Consider the following 20,596-nt stretch of genomic DNA (forward strand, 5'->3'; position numbering starts at 1 on the left):
CACAAAAGTCACAACTATAGGTACAGTTCATAATTCATTCATCATACAGTTACTATAAAGCAATATCGAAATTAATATCAAGAAATTAAGTCATGGGTATGCGCTAACAATTTTTGCAAAGCACAGTGTATCACAAAAGTGAGTGCACCCCTTGCATTTCTTTAGATATTTAAGTATATCTTTTCATAGGACAACTCCGAATAAATGACACTTTGACACAATGAAAAATAGTCTGTGTGTAGCTTACATAATAGTGTTAATTTATTTCCCCCTCAAAATAACTCAAAATATAGCCATTACTATCGAAACCCCTAGCAACAAAAGTGAGTACACCACTTAGAAACTACATCCCAAATAGTTCAAAATTGAGTACAGCTTGTCATTTTCCCTCCAAAATGTCATGTGACTCGTTAGTGTTACTTGGTCCAGGTGTGCATAGGAAGCAGGTGTGTTCAAATTTGTAGTGCAGCTCTCACACTCTCTCATACTGGTCACTGAAAGTTCCAACATGGCACCACATGGCAAAGAACTCTCTGAGGATCTTAAAAGACGTATCGTTGCACTAAATGAAGATGGCAAAGGCTACATGAAGATTGCCAACACCAGCGTTTTAAAAGAGCAGGGTCCACTCAGAACAGGCCTCGGGTTGGTCATCCAAAGAAGCTGAGCGCACTTGCTGAGCGTCACATCCAAATGCTTTCTTTAAAAGATCGTCGCAGGAGTGCTGTCCGCATTGCTGCAGAGATTGAAGAGGTGGGGGGTCAGCCTGTTAGTGCTCAGACCATACGCAGCACTCTCCATCAAATTGGTGTGCATGACTGTCACCCCAGGAGGAAGCCTCTTCTGAAGACGGTACACAAGAAATCCCGCAAACAGTTTGCTGAAGACATGTCAACAAAGCACATGGATTACTGGAACCATGTCCTATGGTCTGATGAGACGAAGATTAATTTGTTTGGTTCTGATGGTCTCAAGCATGTGTGGCGGCGACCAGGTGAGGAGTACAAAGATAAGTGTGTCATGCCTACAGTCAAGCATGGTGGTGGGAATGTCATGGTCTGCTTTTTCCATTTAAAATTTATGAGAATAAATGCTTAAATCCATGAATTCTTTATAGATATGGAGGTAAAACAGTCGATTCTTGGTTAAAAGCAAAAAAACGGGCAGTTAGCATTTATTTTACGTAAATATTGCAAAATATAACGCCAGTGCTGTAGTGGCTAATTTCTCCCATTGATTTTCTCACAACATTCCAAAATGCATGCATGGTACGAAAAATACAATAATTACCTTGAATCCTCGAACAAATCACTCCTGAGACAATTCTTCCTGTTTGTATGTGCTACAGCTTTTCGTACTTTTTCAACCTATATCCGGCGTTGGATCGCTGCATGTGTTTGAGAAGAATTCGATTGCGAATAACTGAAGCGGAATGTGGGACGGCCCCCTACGAAAAGGCGTGCTGCAGTGTCTGGGGAATCTGTCCCGTCAATATAATTATGAAGTCTTTGCGTAAAGGTTTCCTTTTTCTTATACTTCCTCGTGCGAAGTAAGGGTCAACCTTCCACTGAGCAAACCAGTTTCTCCTCCCATCAGATACAGGGCTAGCATTTGAAAGAAATTGAGTTACGGTAAGCTTGTAAATTGGGGGCAAACCAGTCCAACACTTGGTCTATAACGACACTTTGCCTTTAGTCGGTGTAAGAAAATAGGGCTCTGTGTGTCTTAACCTTCGTCGAATAGACTTACTCACCGAACCCCTGGGGTTCGATCCAACCCAGGTGAAGAAACACTGCATTAGAGGAATAAAAACAAGAACATTTGATTTACAATGATTAAAAAAGATATGTATTGAGACAAATACCTATCAACAAAACTATCTGTCAGTCTTGTGTAGCGCGTCCTCATTTAAGTCATAGGTGAACTGTACACTATTCCAGTTGATAGTAGTCCAGAAGGACAGGTTGCACCAATCTCAGGACACTTATTGACAAACAGAAATTGAAGACCACATTAATAACCGAACAATTTTGGTCTTGAACCAAACAGCATGTGTGTTTTTAGGGGGACAAAAAAAAAAAAAAAAAAAAAAAAAAAAAGAGGATGATAGGGTACCCATGAGAAAAAAAACCATGGAGTAACAGACAGTAACCAGACAGCTTATGTAAACAAAGGTGTAATAATAAGCACTTCAAGTGCTGCCCACCAATAACTGCGGTCCAACTTTACTGTAAATAATGGTAAAGTAGGTGTCAAATTTGGACATGACTTTAAAAATAATAATTATGTGATAACACTTTTCAGTTTCTACCAGCATCACTTGGTCGGTTTGTGTTTGGTGACCCCACCAGACTTTTTACCAGTCTTTGGCTTTAAAGAGTTCTTGTAAAGAAGGAGTCTCTCTGTTGTGTGAGGTGGCATGCGGTTCCGTTTAGCTCGTACGATACATGCTGCCATCGGGCAGAGCCTGTCGAAGCCCCCTGAGGTGGCGGGAACCGCCAGCAGCCTTTTGGCAATGCTCTGCAGTTTTGGGAAGCGAGTGGCATTTTTCCAGTATAGTAAACTGGAGCTGTTTACCCACAATGGTTCCGAGAGGTATACGTCAAGTTCCGACGTCATGGTCTTTGAGGGAAGCTGGGGGATGTTTTCATCTGACTTGCGCTTAATACCGATGAGGTCGGCACCATCGAAATTGGTGTCCGAGCATTCTCCAGATACCTTCGTTAGATTGGCAGCCGTTGTTTCTGCTTCTCTACCCGGCGGCTGCCAGTGCTCTTGATTTGTCTGTGTTTTCTCTGCCTTCACTTCAGGATTATCTTGGATCCCCAGAGCTACTTTCACAATGTTGCGTGCCTCGCACTTTGTTGGAGGCGTTAGAAAACCTGTCTGGTCCTCAACGTGGCCATCGGGGAAAGCCTGATGAAGAGAAACCAGAATTTGAATTCAGTGGGCAAATTGTATGAGAGCTCAGTTCCCACCGAGCACATCAGTATGAAGGGGAAAGAAACTACTTCCATAGGAATTTCCCTAATAGATCGGTACTGGTCCTAGGCCACATGTCAAGCAATAGATTACATACGTTTAGTTTGTTCCTGGGGTCAAGCACAGCAGCTACTATCAGGTCTTTCTGGTGAATCAGAGACTGGAAGTGAGAATGCAGGCCCGCGCGGAGGGCTTTTTTGAAGGGGTTGTAGTTGGTGTTACGGCCCTCCAACGTCTTATCCAGGCTAACGAGAGTGCTGACCACATATGAGATGGCCACTGGGTTTCCCAACAAGACCTACAAGAGAAGACAAGCAAAGAAGAGATATTCACACCTTCCTTTATACCAAATATTTGACTATATTGAGACAATAAGGCGGTTGTTGTTTTTTGTCCCCAATGACATGCCTGCAAAGCTTCCTGAAAGGGCTCTAAGAGAGACAGGATGTCGATCACTTGCTCCTTCTTGACCATGATTAGAGGCGGGGCACTAGCCAAGTCGCTGGCCTCACTGCGAGCCTGCGCTAGGACGGCGAGGATACCATTCCAAGCGGACTCCTGCACCATTCGGCGTAAAGACACCATCATAGAGTTCCAGCGACAGTGGCCGGCGGGCGGACATAAAGACACGCCGCACTCCTTCGACAAAACCTTCACAAGGACACAAAGACATGAGTTAGCTTGAACCTGAAATTCATTTAAACTATGGGATAGAAAATAGTAGAATTAAAGTATGCTTGAATTTTTGCTTCATCCTTCGCACAAGCTCCTGACAGTACAGTACAGTGCAGTACTCTTCTGGAATTCTGGCCCATTTCTCCTCACAAAACTTGTGTTACTGAATGAGGTTTATTTTTCGATGAGGTTCAGATCAGGGCGCTGCGATGGCCAATCCGAGACATTGACTTTGTTATCTTCAAGCTACTTTATATCCATTTTGGCTGTTTGCTTAGGGTCATTTGTCTATTTGGAGGGCACATTTGCGCCTAAATTTTAGCCTGATGCCTTGAGATGTATCCTTTATTTCTCCATGCAATGTTCTTTCATCATGATGCCATCTTTATTATGAAGAGGTCCAGTTCCTGCTTTAGCAAAACCACCCCACAACATGAGGCTGTACTCTACAAGCTTTCCCCTTTTTCCTCCTGACGTAATAGTCATTATTGCCAAACGGTTCCACTTTTGTTTCATCAGACCACAGGACATGTCTACAGAAATTGAGATCTTTGTCTAGTTATTTGTCTTTTTACGACTTGGAATCTGGCTATTTTTTTTCATGGAGTTTTTTTTTTTTTTTTTTTAAACGAATAATTGCTTATTTTTGGCGAGTTTCAGCCCATGTTGGTGCAGGACTGGTTTCCCTGAGGATAATGACATTTTTTTTTACCAGCTTCATCCTGCCACTGTTGCCAACTTGGCAACTTTCTGGCCAAATCTAGCGACTTTCCAAAGTTTTTTTCAAAAGCCACTAGTGCCAAATCCAGCAACTTTTTCTGGGGGTGGGGTTTCCAACTCACTTTTTGCTTCTCCCACACCGTTATTCCTCTCTCCTCTATTCCTCTGCAAATGGCCAAATATGCGAATTTGGTGATGGCGTCATCTAGCGACTTTTAGGACAACCAATAGCTACTTTCCTGACTTGGGAGTTGACAACACAGCATCCAGTAGCTTCACAAACTCTTTTGCTTCTGTTCTGGGGTTGATTCGCACATTTCCGACCGAAACACGTTCATCCCTGGGACACAAAGCTCGTCTCGCCCGATTGGTGTGATGGCTGGACATTCCTATGTTTATAGTTAGGAATAATTGTTTAAACAGATGTATGTGGCACCTTAAAGCATATAGAATTTTGCACCCAATGATTTGCCAGACTCCATATGTTTTTAAGGACACCACATTTTGCGTATGTAAACTTTTGACCTCAAAGAATATGTAAAATTCTGTCTCTCAATATTCTGGCATTTAACAAAATTTTTAAAAATACTGTAATCTTGACCTGAAATAGGAAAAGTTAAGACTAACCTAGCCTTAGGCTAAGTTTATACGGCAGGTCTTGATGTACAAATCCGATTTTTTGTCTTATCGGTTTTTTTTGGCGTGCCCGTTCAGACTGCCTTTGCCTATTGAGCCCGTTCAAGTATCACGCATGCACACTAATTAGCAGTCTGTGATGCGCTCAGCAAAGTGACCCGCATGCACGGAAGCATCAAAACAAATTACACAGGCTAGCTGTATGTCATTCCAGGGTGATCATATTTGGATTTCCAAAAAGAGGACACAAATAACAGACATCAATACTCCCCTTTTAGTCTTATATTCAAAGTTTATATGGACTGATAGAATGCATTTACGCACACACATAAACCTTGAGGTAGGTGCGTCAGTTTTCCCCGACTCGGCCATGTAAGCAATAATGAAATATTGCTCATTCAGCGCACAGAATGAAAATTGTCAGGCTTATCTTTTTCTTCATTTCATATTTTTTATGACTGTGGTCAAGCCCGCTTCGTGCTTAAAAGCAGAGTTCAAGCTAGAAGCAAATGCACAGCTACATCGCTGCCGTCCTGCCTGCCGCTTTCGCTCTTTGCTGACGTCATTGCTGCATGAATTCCGATTTGGGAGACTTGACAGTCCAGACCGCCAGCCACATTCTGGAAAAATGTGGCCCAGATCGGATTTGAACCACATACGAAAGTGACCCAGCGATTTGAAATGGTCCACTTCTATGCGACTTGTCATGTTCAGACCATCAAGTTAATGCCTCACTAGAGTCAGAAAAACACCCAAAAATCGGATTCGTGCATTAAGACCTGCAGTATAAACCTAGCCTAATTGACTGAAATGTGTGTTTTTGCAAAGTGTATGTAAAACTTCCATCTTCAACTGTACCTCACTCCAGTATGTACTGCCCCTGAAGAACGCCACAACATTGTGGACATGCGAGAGGAGGTTTTCCACCACCCTGGAGTTCTTCAGTGCCTCGCCAATCACCAGCTGTAATGTTTTTACAACACAAGACATTCTGGTCCCGATATTGGGCTCTGAAAACAGCGACTCGCTTTCGGACATCCGGTCTGACAGAAAGGCCACGATTTCGTCTCCGTCCGGCTCGCCCCTGTTTGAAGGGTACATGAGCTTGTAGTCGCAGAACACACTGTTCGCGGCTAGCACTTCTTTGGCATGATTTACGAGGACGTAGCCGATGCTCTGCGGAAAAATGCCGTAGCTGAGCAGCACGCCCTCCAACTCCTGCGCCACGGCGCTGCTCAGATCTTTGCGGGTCACAGGACGGAAGGCCACGGTGGGTCGCCGAATCTGCCACGAATCACTAATGAAGTGGAGCTGTGCAATGACGATAGGCTCCTCCGCCAGATTTGACTGTTCGCCCGCCCAGAGGTCGCAGGTCACGTGAATGCAACCCTGTCCGTCTTTCGATTTGCTCAGGCAGGGTTTTAAGTCACGGATAAGCTGAGGTTTGATGGTTCTCTCCACGTCGTCATAAAGCTGCATGCTAATGGCGCGCTGGGACAGCTTGTGGTATTCGGGACTGATGGCAGCCATGAAGGATCGGAAACCTGCTCCTTCGACAAAACTGTGGAAGATGGAGGAAATCCATTACCAATAGCGGTGTGCGAATACATGGACTATTAGATTCATCGAGATTCAACACGTGACGATTCGATTACGATTCATAAATGTTCAAAAACGATGATTTTCCCTAATAACTTAATTACAGCAACTGGTCGCGGAACAATATTCAAGACACGTCTGCCGCCCGGGTACCTTAAGGGACGCACAAGGTGAGGATGGCGGCAGCAGAAGTTACTGAGAGATTTACTCCTGTACAAAAGGTTAAATAAAATAAATGTGTGTATGAGACAGGCAAGCTACAGGTGGTCGCGCTTTGGGTCCTCTCCTGTGCGCAAGTTATTTCTTAGTGCAAGAGGAGAAGAGAGATAGTTCATTGCTCCTAGCCTTTCAGTTGTCCATCAGTACTTTCCAAGTCATGTTAATTGAAAAATGTCCTGAGTGTGTTGATAAGTCCCATGCGTGTCTGTAAGAGGTGAGTACACGATCCCTCTTGTACTGTTTAGCCTTTGTTGTTGTTGTTTTTGAGATGTTAACAGTAAGCGCCGAGCGCTAAGCTGATTAGTGAATTCGCTAACGTGTATTTCCATGTCTATTTGTGCGTTGTTTGTTGATGTACAAAAGCTACTCCATATGCAGAACATGTAAAACCAGCATTAATTACAGCGGTAACACTACAAACATGAGAAATACAGAAATCTGTGAAAACAAAGTATATTGGTCAAAAGACGTCTTATTTCTAAAGGCACTTTGTTTTTTTCTAGAAAATGTGGACTTCATTCCACCATTGTAAATTCTATTGTATTGTTGGGATAAATAAGTACTGCCTTTGAATCAGCTAATGTTTTTGACCTTCTTAGTAAAAAGAGCAGCTTAAGGTCAGCTTTGTGTTGTATACTGTAGGCATGTTTCCATTGTTCCTGCTGGATCATTAGTATGAAGTAGCCACAAAGTAAGGAAAAAGAAATCCTGAAAGGTAGGGGAGAAAAGATGCATCGAAAACCGTGATCATCGTTAATACTGTGAAGATAATCGTTCAATAATCGAATCGTAGCACCCTGAATTGTAATAGAATCTAATCGAATCGCGTGGTGCCTTAGATGGCAGACCCCGAGCTGCCAATGTAAAAGTAAAAACATGAAAAAAATGAAAACAAGAACTCGCTTTCTGTTTGTTTGGTGGATGCTAATAGGTCTGGGCAACTTAAGAACCAAAATATTAAAGCTCAGAGCTGAACTTTTTTTTTTAATCTAAATACATCAGACAACGGTAGGAATAAAATTAGGTATAAATGACTTTTTTTCTTCACCCTTACAGGACGATCATTCGAATCATTGGCTGCCATTGGCTAGATGTCCTATCTATTTTGCTTTGAGAGATGAGCATTCACGGCTAGTCCTCCCAGTTTAAATGAATTACTGGGAGGTGGGCTTTAACTTGGGGTCTTAACCAGAGTGTATTTCATTTTTATTCATTGTAATTTCTCTAAAGTCTTATTATTATTGTATTCATTTAGAAAACTCCTTCATGGATATGAAATATATAAAAAACCAATAATGATTAATTATTATACTATTATTGTTATGTTATTATTTTTCAATAATATAATAATTGCTCATATTTAAGTTTTTTTAACGACCAAAAATAGTCACTTGCCCACAAAAAGGTTGAAGGTCTCAAGTGTCAACTTTTTAATAGCTGTTCACTGTACTGACCACCGTCCCTGAAAGGGTTACGAGATAATAACCACGTCTTCATTTTTTCAACCCCGTACAGTAACTAAACCTGTTATGGGGAATGGACCTATTGCAAATTAAGGAATTTCTTGTAATCACCATTTAAAATCTACCTCAGTGGAAGCATGTCCTCAGCAATCATCCTCAAAGCAGCATCAACAAACTTTTTCTGATCCACCGGCTCTGCTGTCTGTGTCGATGCTGGTCCTGGGGCAGCAGCTTCACTGGAGCTCGGACAGGGGCTGTTTGGCGGCAAGGCCCCCTTTGATGCCTTCATGTGTGCAGGTGGGGTCACATTCTTCTGGAGGATTTTGCACTTTTCTTTTTTCTCTTTGATCTACAGGGAGAATCAATTGAACATAGAAGGAAAGAAAAGGATGGTCTCAAATTAAATGTTTTTCAGAATTCAAGCTTACCACTTCAGGAGTTACTGGGGTGGTGTCTAATAAAATGTCACACTTGAAGTTTACCTGCAAAATACAATACAATGCAAGTCTGACCTAATGTCCTAATAGAGGAATGGGAAATGGGAAAGAATCCTGACCAACAACAACATATAAACACTAGCATATTAAAGAATATATATTGATCTTTAAGATGTGCTCCTACCTTTCCTTCCACAAACTGCTGGATATCAACGGTGACATTGTCGGCTTCATTTTCAAATTTGCCCGATTCTGCTTCCCATTTCAGCATGGTGTTCCAGTGCTTTCTCACTGCATTTTCTGTCCTACAAACAAACAATAAACGCGTCTTTGTTGGAGCCCAAGATTTCTAGCACAAACTCAATGAAAGTAACCATAATTTTAGCAACACTTTACAAGGCACAAATCACGGGAAGACAATACAACAGCAAGTTGCCCACTTTGAGCTGTAAGAAATTTTTTTAGGCCACGTTTCCACAACAACGATCTTACCCAATAACGCAAAGTGGCGTTTCGCCATAATTTTAATTTGGCGTTATGTGTGGGGAAACCTGTGTGCACACAGAAGCACAAAAGTTCATGAAACCTCCAATTTGCCGATGTATTATTATGCATTCTCAATGTGGAGGTGGCAGCAACACCACCAAAACCTGATTCCTGTGTGTAACAATTCCTTTCTACTGCTTCCTCTTTTTTTCCCGGCCAAATAACAACATGATAAACCTTAACAAGCAAAGAAATTCTTAGGGATGTCACAATCAGACACGTGATCAAAAATCGGGCCAATCACGCCATTTTTCAATGGCTCCTGTGACATAATTGTTCAACAGAAGTGTTTACGTCAAGGTTTCAGGTTTTTTTTTTTTCCTCGAAACATTTTTTAATACATGCACCCCCCCCCCCACACACACACACAGACACAACCAGATTAAAGCTGTATTGCTCTGATGCCAATGAAACATTTAAGGTTTTATGATGGCAGAATAAAGCAAACACATACAGAAAAATAGCTGTGGCCATTGAACTGTCATATTTTATAAAGGCTTCACTGTTGGATTATACTTTATGCTGTGTGCTTTACCATCATGAAAGCTTTCAGATAAATCACACAGAGATGCCAAATAACGCGACATAATGGTTGCTACATGAAGTCCGTGCCCAGTCTACTCATTAATTTCAGCCGTTTCGACAAGGTTAGAGCCGCTATCCGACTCTTTCACGTTCATTTGTAGCTGCTGTTAGCCGCTAGCGTTAGCCTTTGGCTTGGCTACCAGAAGAAAGCACTGAGAAAGCATCCTCGCCTGAAATCGTGAGAACCAGGGAGGACAGTGGGTGAAAGCCCGTCTGGAACCCGCCAAGAGTTTACTTAATGTCAGGTGAAAGTTTGGCGACGCTAACTTAAGCCAGACTCCATCCCGTTTACTTGTAGCGTTAGCCGCTAGCGTTAGCCTACCGGGATTCTGTTTGTTTGGCTTATTGAAAACCACGTGACTCCATACGTAAGCACACTGTCTGCTTTCTTAAAGGGGAATGAACATAGCCGAACAACACAGAGTCAAAGCGGGATGAAAAGACTATATTTTCTTGTTTTATTAAATTACCGAATTTACCGACATGGTCAAAATTACGTCGGTCATCGTGAAGATATTCGGTGACGGTAAATTTTCGGCTTACCGCCCTGCTCTAACTGCTGTCTAAAAAAAAAAAAAACATTGTTGCTCGTTTAATCTTTGCAAAAAGGCACTTGGACACTTGCACACCAGAGCAGTTGTGGCAAAATATTTTTTGGACTGATAAAACCAAAGTTGAATTGTTTGTGAGCAACACACAACGCCATTAGTGGAGGAAAAATGGAACAGCTCACCAACATCGACACCTTATCCCCACCGTGAAGTATGGTGGAGAGGGCATCATGATTTGGGGCTGTTTTTGCTAACTCAGGGCCTGGACAACTTGCAATCATTAATGGAAGAATCAATTCAAAATTTTATCAGGATGTTTTGTAGGAAAACCTTAGGCCGTCTGTCAGACAGTTGAAGCTAAAAACAGGATGGATGCTGCAACAAGACAATGCTGCAAAACACAGAAGTAAATCAATTTCACAATGGTTTCAGAAGAACAAAATACATTTTCTGGAGTGGCCAAGTCAAACTCCAGACTTGGAACTCCTTTGAGATGCTGTGGCATGACCTAAAGACAGCGATTCATGCCAGACATCTCAGGAATCTGACTGAACTACAGCAGTTTTGTAAAGAAGAATGGGCCAAGATAGTCCTGATCGATGTGTCAGACTGATCTGCAGCAACAGGAAGCGTCTGGTTGAAGTTATTGCTGCCAAAGGGGGGCACAAAATATATTAAATGTGATGGTTCACATACTTATTTTTCCCCCTTCTGTCATTGTTTGCATACTATCATCATTAAAATATGAAAACCTATAATTGTTAGGGTGGTTTTAGTTCAAGCAGACATTGTTTTCTCATCTGTGTGATTTTGACAAGGATCAGATCAAATCTGATGGTGTTTTTATGCAGAAATGTGAGAAATTCCAAAAGCTTCAGATACGTTTTCATACCACTGTAAATTGCTGTTTCTAAAATTCAGTTTTTAAGGGAAAATATTTTTAAAAGCTACTGGCCCTCTGTGGAAATTTTGCCTGGAGCCAATTATGTTTTCCCACAAAGCTGAGTTGATTTTAATCTTTTTTTTTTTTCAATCAAGAAACTAGTTAACCTTTGATAGTTCATATGAGTCATTGATGGACGTCAAATCCATTTTGACTGGGAGAGGCTGGCAGCAAATGATTGCCACAGACCCACCATATGATGCGGGTAACCTCTCCTGTCAAAATGCATTGGATGTCTGGCACCGTCAAGTACACTCAATTACTTGTATCTATACATAAAAATACATACAAATAATGATTAATACTAGGAAAAAATATAATCGAGGCCTGCCATCCACATCCTCTAACACCACACTTGTATACCAAATGTTAATACTGCGGCTAGTACTGCAACGATTAATCGATTAACTCAAGTAATTCGGTAGATGCTCCCTGTTAAGACCAACAAAAGTTAAGTTTTTGTTTGAGCTAATGTGTGTTTATGCATTCATCATTTAGTTTAGAAATATACTGTACTTAGCAGTTTTTGTGGGAATATGTGTTTGAGCGATTTGTTTAGAGCTTTGTGAAAAAAATTTAAAAAAATAAAAAACATTAGCATTTTATAACATTTAAGCTAGAAGACTTTTGCTATGCAAGTTTTACAATTGTTCTTTTGTTGTACTTATATTTTTATACCGTTTAACGCTAAGCTCAGGTATTTTAATTTATTCTTAAATACATTTATTGCTGTTGTGAAAGTCCAATTATTTATTTATATTATATTTATATTTTTTTTATAATTATTATTCCATAGTTGGGAGAAACACTCAGGAATTTTATTTTGTATTCCCAATTAATGCTCTTTTGAAGTGCAATCTTAGCAAGCCAAAATAAATGTTATTGCAGGCATAAACACTTTTTTCTTTTACATCTCCTAAAATTTATTCTGCAACGCATTAAATGTTCGTAATCCGATAACTAGATTATTCAAACTAATTAATCGATGGATTAATCGATTACCTAAATTATCGATAGCTGCAGCCCTAATTGCGGACTACATGACCCAAAATGTGAGTTGAAGTATGTGGATGTAACGTGTTTTTGGGGTAAAGTTTTTTTTATATTTTCTAATTAAACAATTCATTGGCCCTATAAAGAAGTGAAAAAGAATAGAGATTTTAAAAGTGTAGATTAATAAATCTTTGTTGTGAAGTTGTACTTTGGAACATTTTCAAAAATGAAAGCAGAATTTCGAGTGCAAGTCTCTTATTTTACGTTTTATAATGTGTCCATTCCAATAACTTTGTCCATATGGTGTGCAGCGTGCATTTACTGAAAAAATGCTGACGACTAAAGAAAGCAACCTACCTTCCAGGCAGCAGTTTGGCAATCTCAGACCAACGGTTCCCAAAGACACTCCGAGCTTTGTAAATGATGAGATTCTCCTCGTGGCTCCAGTCGGACTTCTTCAACGAAGGCTCCAGGTATTTAAGCCAACGGTCACGACACTGATTCTCTAGCCGCCCGTTAAAGTGCTTGCAAATTAAACCCCAGCAATTTGTGCCAAATCTGCCCACTAACTCTAAGATCTGCTCAAAGAGACAAAATAAGCATAATCAGTATATTTAACACAAAAAGAAAAAAAAAAATCCAAACAAACCAACGGTCCACCACAATCCTTAGTACTACTTAACCTTTTTGTCTTCCTCTTCAGACCAGCTGTCAGGTACTATCTTCTCATCCAGATGTTTCCAGCGCTGCAAACACTGTAATTCCGTCTTTCCCTGTCAAGTAACAGGTCAAAACAGTCATGAATAGAAGTATTTGATAAACTTTCCATAACAAAAATTATGTAAGCTGCTTTACAAAGAAAACCACCAGAGAATGAAAGCAATGCACATATTCGCTGTTGGCAGAAAGATGTGCACATAATTTGGTCTATTGCTTCCAAATATATCAACAACAGAATTCAAAGACCGTTTATTACAGTCTTATTTCCGCCCCTCTGAAGTTGAGGAGCAACCCAAACATTGGCTCAAATCATTTATTCTCGCAAATTCTTACTGGTAACAAGGTGGCAACAGTATTCCAGTTGCGTTCTCCAAAGTTTTTGACCAGGATTTTTAAGTTTTCATCCTGCACAGAAGAGAACATTGAGGTAAAATGAGATTTTTTTTTTTTTTTTTTTTTTTAACATTCAGATCATATTTAATGAAAAAAAAAAATCGCTGTATGTAGGTTAGAATTGGACTGCAGATTGAAGTGACATGATTCAGATTTTTATTTATCTGCTCCCGAAGCAGATGTGCCATGTCAACGTAAATAAAACACATCGTCATATTGCCATTACCACATTATCGTTAAAAAACAACCAAAACAGTTCTTAGAACACTAGTGAATGAAAGGACTTCTTTGGACACGGTGCTGGCCAAAAGTATTGGCACCCCTGCAATTCTGTCAGATAATGCTCAATTTCTTCCAGAAAATGATTGCAATTACAAATGCTTTGGTAGTAATATCTTCGTTTACTTTGCTTGCAATGAAAAAACGCAAAAGACAATGGGAAAAAAAATCATGATCATTTTACACAAAACTCCAAAAATGGGCCAGACAAAAGTATTGGCACCAACAGCCTCATACTTGGTAACACAACCTTTAGACAAAATAACTGCAAACAACCGCTTCCGGTATCCATCAGTGAGTTTCTTACAATGCTCTGCTGGAATTTTAGACCATTCTTCTTTGGCTAACTGCTTCAGGTCTCTGAGATTTGAATTGATTTCTCCAAACTGCCATTTTCAGATCTGTACACAGGTGTTCTATGGGATTCAGGTCTGGACTCATTGCTGGCCACTTTAGAAGTCTCTAGTACTTTCTCTAAAACCATTTTCTTGTGCTTTTTCAAGTGTTTTTTGGGTATTGTCCTGCTGGTAGACCCATGACATCTGAGGGAGACCCAGCTTTCTCACACCGGGCCCTACATTATGCTGCAAAATTAGTTGGTAGTCTTCAGACTTCATAATGCCATGCACAGGGTCAAGCTTTCCAGTGCCAGAGGTAGCAAAGCAACCCCAAAACACCAGGGAACCGCTGCCATGTTTGACAGTGGGGACCGTGTTCTTTTCTTTGAAGGTCTCGTTTTTTTCCCTGTAAAGTCTATGGTGATGCATTTTCCCGAAAAGCTCTACTTTTGTCTCATCTGACCAGAGAACATTCTTCCAAAACATTTTTGGCTTTCTTAGGTAGTTTTTGACAAAGCCTGGCTTTTTATGTCTCTGGGTCAGAAGTGGGGTCTTCCTAGGTATCCTATTATACAGTCCCTTTTCATTCAGATGCCGACGGATAGTACGAGTTGACACTGTTGTACCCTCGGACTGCAGGACAGCTTGAACTTGTTTGGATGTTAGTCGAGTTTCTTTATCCACCATCCGCACAATCTTTTGCTGAAATCTCTCATCAATTTTTCTTTTCTGTCCACATCTAGGGAGGTTAGCCACAGTGCCATGGGCTTTACACTTATTGGGGACACAGCGCACGGTAGACAGAGGAACATTCAGGTCTTTGGAGATGGACTTGTAGCCTTGAGATTGCCCATGCTTTTTCACAATTTTGCTTCTCAAGTCCTCAGATAGTTATTTGGTCTTCTTTCTTTTCTCCATGCTCAATTTGGTACACACAAGGACACAGAACAGAGGTTGAGTCAAATTTAATCCATTTTAACTGGCTGCAAGTGTAATTTAGTTAGTGTGCCACAGATAACAGGTGCTGTTTATTACACAAATTAGAGAAGCATCACGTGATTTTTCAAAGGGTGCCAATACTTTTGTCCGGCCCATTTTTGGAGTTTTGTGTAAAATGATAACGATTTGATTTTTTTTTCCCAATCTCTTTTGTGTTTTTTAATTACAAGCAAAATAATAAAAGATATTACTACCAAAGCATTTGTAATTACAATCATTTTCTAGAAGAAATTGAGCATTGTCTTGCAGAATTGCAGGGGTGCCAATACTTTTGGCCAGCACTGAATATACTGTAAATTTACCCCCCCAAAAAGTACCGGTAGTCCCTGGGTTACGACGTACCTGACTTAAGCGATTTGGACTTTGCGACGCCTCAGTCTCGTCCGCCATTGTCTCCAGTCTTTTTTTTTTAAATTTAAAGTCGGGTAACTGTGTATCAACCGCCATTTTGTCACCAGTTGTGATCTTATTCTTTACCTTTTTTTTTTAAATTAAAATAACAAATAATATTGGATATTTATTTTGAGATTTAGGGGGTTCTTAAAAGGGTATATCCATTTGCAATAAAAGTGTAGAAACTGGCATAAAAAATTTTATGCAAATACTGAACTTCATTGAAATGGCTAAATCATGTTTATTGAATAACACAAATAAAACATGATAGCTCCAGAAGTGCCTGAATTTCCTAGACTCAGAAACATCTCTTACAAGGTTGAATAAAAGGTTAAATAAATAGCTCTCTGAAAAATTTTCACAGAAAAGAAGGACCTGATGACCTTGTCTAAGCATCCTTGAGCAAGATACTAAACCCCACGTTACTCCTGGTGTTGCGTCACCAGTAGGTAGATGAGGATATAGTGTGAAGCGCTTTGAGGGCCCTAAAAAGGTGGAAGGCACAATACAAGTTTAACTTCATTTCCGATTACCATTAAACCTATCATAGGACGGGGAGAATACTAGTGCAGGAGACAGCAGGCAGGAGAGAGGCGAGGCTGCATCTAAGCCGAAATAACCCAGTTTTAAATTGATTTTTTCATAAATGACGGTCGGATTAATTAAAAAAAAAAAAAAAAAAAAATGGTACGATATACATCAAATTTCCAAATATCAGTGCCGATAAGCGGCCCGACCGATAAAAGGTATATCTTTAGAAAATAGTTGGAATACATTTATTAAATCTATATATTTTGTTTTTAAATATGTTATATTTTCTTACAATATATGAGAGTAGGAATTTGGAATGCCCTTTAATGGCAGCTTGACATCATTGAAATACAACACACTTCTATAAAGGATTATCTCTATTTCCGTCAGTGTAAACACATCCATCTTACTAAAACTTAACATGGTAATATTGACAGATAAACAAAACAGATGGAGGTACAACACTTGAATATGCTGTGTGACTGCAGGTTTAGATTGTCACACACTTGATGCAAGAGAACAGCACAACACGCTGTTCAGTCAACTTTTTACTTACTTCTTCCAAAGTCCATTTCACTTTGGTGCCATCCTTACCCACTGAGTCTTCATCAGACTGATGAACAACAGCTTGTTCTGCCATACTGCGAACAAATATTGACAATAAGGGGCCGTTTACATGGTGAAGCTGCAACACCAAGACACAACGTTTGTGTTGCGGAATAGCCTCGTCTTCACACGGTGACGCCAAAAACAGAAGGCGAAGACGCAAACTTTTGAGTCAGACCTCCAAAGCGGAATGATTCGATTGCGGGGATTGCTACGCAACCATATGAATAGAACGCTCTCGCTCCGATGACATCAGCATTCGCACAAGTCACTTTGCGCATACACAGTCGCTGCTACTAAACATTCAAAACAGCAAACATGGTGGAAAGTCTGTTTTAATTTACTGTTTTTATAATATTTTTATTTAAATACATTTCATGTTTGGGTTTTTGTGCCTTTTGAAGCAAAAGAAAAAACGCGTACAGTATGTTGTTTTACAGGCTGAGGAGGTCGTTGTCAAGGAAGTGCATCATTGGCTATCACCTTGTAAAACTGTACTGCCCCATAGGGCCTGGCATGAATACTACATCATTTTCACACGAATTGTGACATCGTTCGAATGGAGATGGAACCAGGACCGAAACATGTAAATGCAAGCATGAAATGTGTCGAATTCTCGGAGTGTCACCATATAAATGGCCCATAGGTAAGTGCTTGTATTTTCCCAACTGTTGATCCATTTACACATTTACATTTATTCTCTTTATCATAATGAAAAAACAACCACAATACAGGAACTCCAGTGTTCACAACAGCGACATGCAAGATTTGTGAATTGAACGTTGCGAGACGTGGAACTATAAGTGCCAGTTTCAATACAACAAAACATTTAACAACGAAACATGAACTATTTTGGCTATTGAAAGCCATTTAACGCTCTGGTTTATAGCGGTTTATTTAATTATTGTTACCCATCACAGGTAGACAATAAAACTAATTAGTCTTTTTTTTTTTTTTTCTGTTACACAAATGTTCTTAAGCAGAGCCTGACCAAACCATGAGAGCACTGATTTTACATCCAAATATGCAGTTATTCTTTATTAAAAGAAAAAAGATGCGATTTTGTATGTTTCTGAAAGATGTTATATTGGAACAGTATCAGCACCAAAAGATAGCATTCAGTAGTACTGATAGCATTTCGTATAATTAAATAGAAGTGACGATTAACTCATTAGCCTTGTTGACATTTTATACTGTAAGTGTGGCTCAGTGGTAGAATGATCATTCCCTAACACAGAGGTTGTGAGTTGGATTCCCTGCCCTGATAACATACTGTAATATCAAAACGCTTTGAGTGCCTTAAAAGGTGGAAAGAAGCTATACAAGTTTAAATCCATTTACGAAAACTCTGCCGTCAATTGAAATATCGGCAAGTCATAAAGTACTTTTCTGGCATATTAAACATATTTAATTCGAAGTTACATGTATGCAAGGGCGTAAGTTTGCATAGGGACGGTAGGGACATAACACTACCAACTTTTCAGGATGCCCAAATTGTCCCCACCAACTTTTAAGCAACTTTAATTGCATTATACAATGACTTCAGTTATATAGGTAATTTAGATTGTCTACCCATATGTTGTAAGGATAGAAATGCCCCTGTTATTATTATATAAATTAGAGAACTTTCATTATGTTCAGACTTTTCACTTGCTGAATGTGCCGTTCCATTTTTTTCCCCTCAAATGCATGTTTGATTGACTGATGACTCCTCCGCCCCCTTTGAAGACGATATTAGAATTTTTTTTCCCGCCAGCAGCAGCCACTGTAAGAAATGTAAAAAGACGTCAATGTTGTGAAGGTGGGGACACTACTAATTTTGCTACTGAAAGTCTGACCTGCATCAGAGTTAGCGTGACATTAATCTCTGAATTTTTCAAACTTGAGGAGGAAGTTGCTTTGAGAGAAATATCTTCCGTCCTATCAGTTTTCTGCTGTTAACGTTAAAAGAATTGACCGAAAACCAATAGGAAACGATGCGAAATTGCCCAGTAACCCAAAATAAACAGGATGTGACCAAAAATTGACAGGAAGTGAACAGTAAATGCCCCAAAAGGAAAAGGAAATGGTCGAAAACCAACAGGAAATGACTTAAAAAGGCCCAAAATTAACTCATTGGCTGCCACAGACGGCCATAGACGTCCAATCCGTTGAAGAGGGTGATATGGCAGTGATAAACTCATTCCAATTCGCAGCAAGTGTGAAAGTTCGTATAAGCCAAAACCGATTTATTTTGCATTAATTATTTAGCTATTATTTAGTTTGGTTCATATTGGTGAGCAATGTAGCCCTGACCCCGTTCACCCAATCTGTTTGGTCTTATTAATGTCCCGTCACCAGCAAAAAGTGTACACACGTGTATGCTGTTATATCGTCCCTACTAATATTGAGACCAAACCTATGCCATTGCATATATGTAACTTGCGAAGCCAAACTTTTGTTCATCCGGAACCAAATCATAGAGCCATATGAACATCAGCAATATATGAGACACAATACACTGGACTCATTGGCTGTCACTGACGATAATACACGTCAAATCCATCGAATTGGGAGGGACAGTGAGTGATCCCTGCAAAAACTGGTGAGTTAAATGTACCTGCTGCACTTCTTACTACAGAATGTCATTGTTCATGCGAAGATGTCAGCTGCATTTTAAATTCAACAGGCCAGGTTTTGAACTGGGTAACATTTATAAGCATATCAATATTTCAGGATTCATACTTTTTGTGATAATTTTGTTTAGTCGTGTGCGGCAATATTTAATCATCTAAAAGGACACAATGACTAAATATCAGCTGGGAAACACTGTTTAAGGGTATTTATTCTTATGCTGTATCTCAATGGCTGTTTTTTATCTTTATGCTGCTTAGATAGCAGGACGGTAAGACATAAAATCAACCTGATTGAGAAGAATCAACGGACTTCAACACGTGGAGAAAACATTTGCCTACAGTTTAATACACAGTTGTACCCATCCACTACGGTTAGCTGACGTTAGCTCCCTGAAAACGTCTAGACAAATGCCCAGCGCAAATACGATTACGCGGACCATTATTATCCTGCAGGGGAACAAAACAATCAATACTTACGTTATTTGTTCGAATCTGCTGACAAAGACTCCAGCTTGGCGCAAATTAGCAAACTAGCATTGCCCCACTACCAGTGAACACAGCAACTCTGCTGCTAAATGCTAATTGTAGAGCGCCACCTGTGGCCTCAACCGCAAATGCAACACGCCCAAAAGAAGACGGCAAACTGTTGAAAACCGGGAAGCCGTAAACTTGATTTGCGGTGTTCAACCAGGTACGTCCTGATAGTTTCTATTTACTATTATATTCAGTTACTTCTGTAAGGTTACAAACTAAAACGTGAAAACAAGCCGCGGGAACCAGACTTTAAATCAGGGGTATCCAAACGTCAACACTAGATGGAGCTATGGAAATTTTCCATAGTTAATTGTGTGTATGGGTGTGTGTATGGGTGTGCTGTTCGACTGGGCCCCTACTAAAAGCTTTAAATAGCTTATTCGGAGTGTCCCTTTCATGCATTTTATTAGATGAACTGTTTGTAATTATGACCATGTTCTTGTGTTTACCATGATACGATGTGTGATAGGGGTGTAACGGTACACAAAAATCTCGGTTCGGTACGTACCTCGGTTTTGAGGTCACGGTTCGGTTCATTTTCGGTACAGTAAGAAAACAAAATGCAAAATATAAATGTGCTAGTTGTTTATTACACACTTTTGTGCTTTCAACAATAGGAACATTAGCCTATACAAAGCTAGAATTCTGCTCAAAAAGTAGCGGGTATTTAAAGATAATCCAACAACAATTTGCCTTTCAGACCCAGCTTTCTTTCTGAAAGAAAGAAAAGAAGTCCTGTACTAAAGAGAAAAGCAATCCCAATGACAAAGATTTTAACATGTATTTTACAAATGAAATGCCTCAATGAAACATTTTTTTTTCTAATGAACGGTTTTCAA

The 20,596-nt window shown here is 40.0% G+C and overlaps 1 protein-coding gene across 2 annotated transcripts; it reads right to left on the bottom strand.

Annotated features, from left to right (window-relative positions):
• Nucleotides 1–264: 264 nt before the first annotated feature.
• On the bottom strand, nt 265–19,850 carry mybl2a (v-myb avian myeloblastosis viral oncogene homolog-like 2a). Of its 2 annotated transcripts, XM_057830167.1 has the most exons (12): nt 19,701–19,850; nt 16,559–16,643; nt 13,403–13,474; nt 13,033–13,122; nt 12,707–12,927; nt 8,916–9,036; nt 8,723–8,776; nt 8,420–8,643; nt 5,872–6,574; nt 3,391–3,633; nt 3,080–3,280; nt 265–2,916 (listed from the first exon to the last, which is right to left on the bottom strand). In XM_057830167.1, exons 2-12 carry the CDS (start codon nt 16,640–16,642, stop codon nt 2,317–2,319), a joined length of 2,613 nt encoding a protein of 870 aa, XP_057686150.1. In that variant the 5' UTR covers nt 16,643; nt 19,701–19,850; the 3' UTR covers nt 265–2,316. The 2 variants fall into 2 exon arrangements, with proteins under 2 accessions (XP_057686150.1, XP_057686151.1); XM_057830168.1 differs by lacking the exon at nt 8,723–8,776.
• Between the last annotated feature and the right edge of the window lie 746 nt (nt 19,851–20,596).

The sequence above is a fragment of the Corythoichthys intestinalis genome, chromosome 2 (genome assembly GCF_030265065.1).
Source record: "Corythoichthys intestinalis isolate RoL2023-P3 chromosome 2, ASM3026506v1, whole genome shotgun sequence".
Taxonomy (NCBI): Eukaryota; Metazoa; Chordata; class Actinopteri; order Syngnathiformes; family Syngnathidae; genus Corythoichthys; species Corythoichthys intestinalis.

Coding starts and splice junctions, on each gene's coding strand:
- mybl2a (XM_057830167.1), bottom strand. CDS start 16,642: ATGGCAGAACAAGCTGTTGTTCATCAGTCTGATGAAGACTCAGTGGGT. Junction 13,475..16,558: donor TGAAATGGACTTTGGAAGAA/GTAAGTAAAAAG, acceptor TCTTCTGTGCAG/GATGAAAACTTAAAAATCCT. Junction 3,281..3,390: donor CCTTTCAGGAAGCTTTGCAG/GCATGTCATTGG, acceptor CTTCTCTTGTAG/GTCTTGTTGGGAAACCCAGT.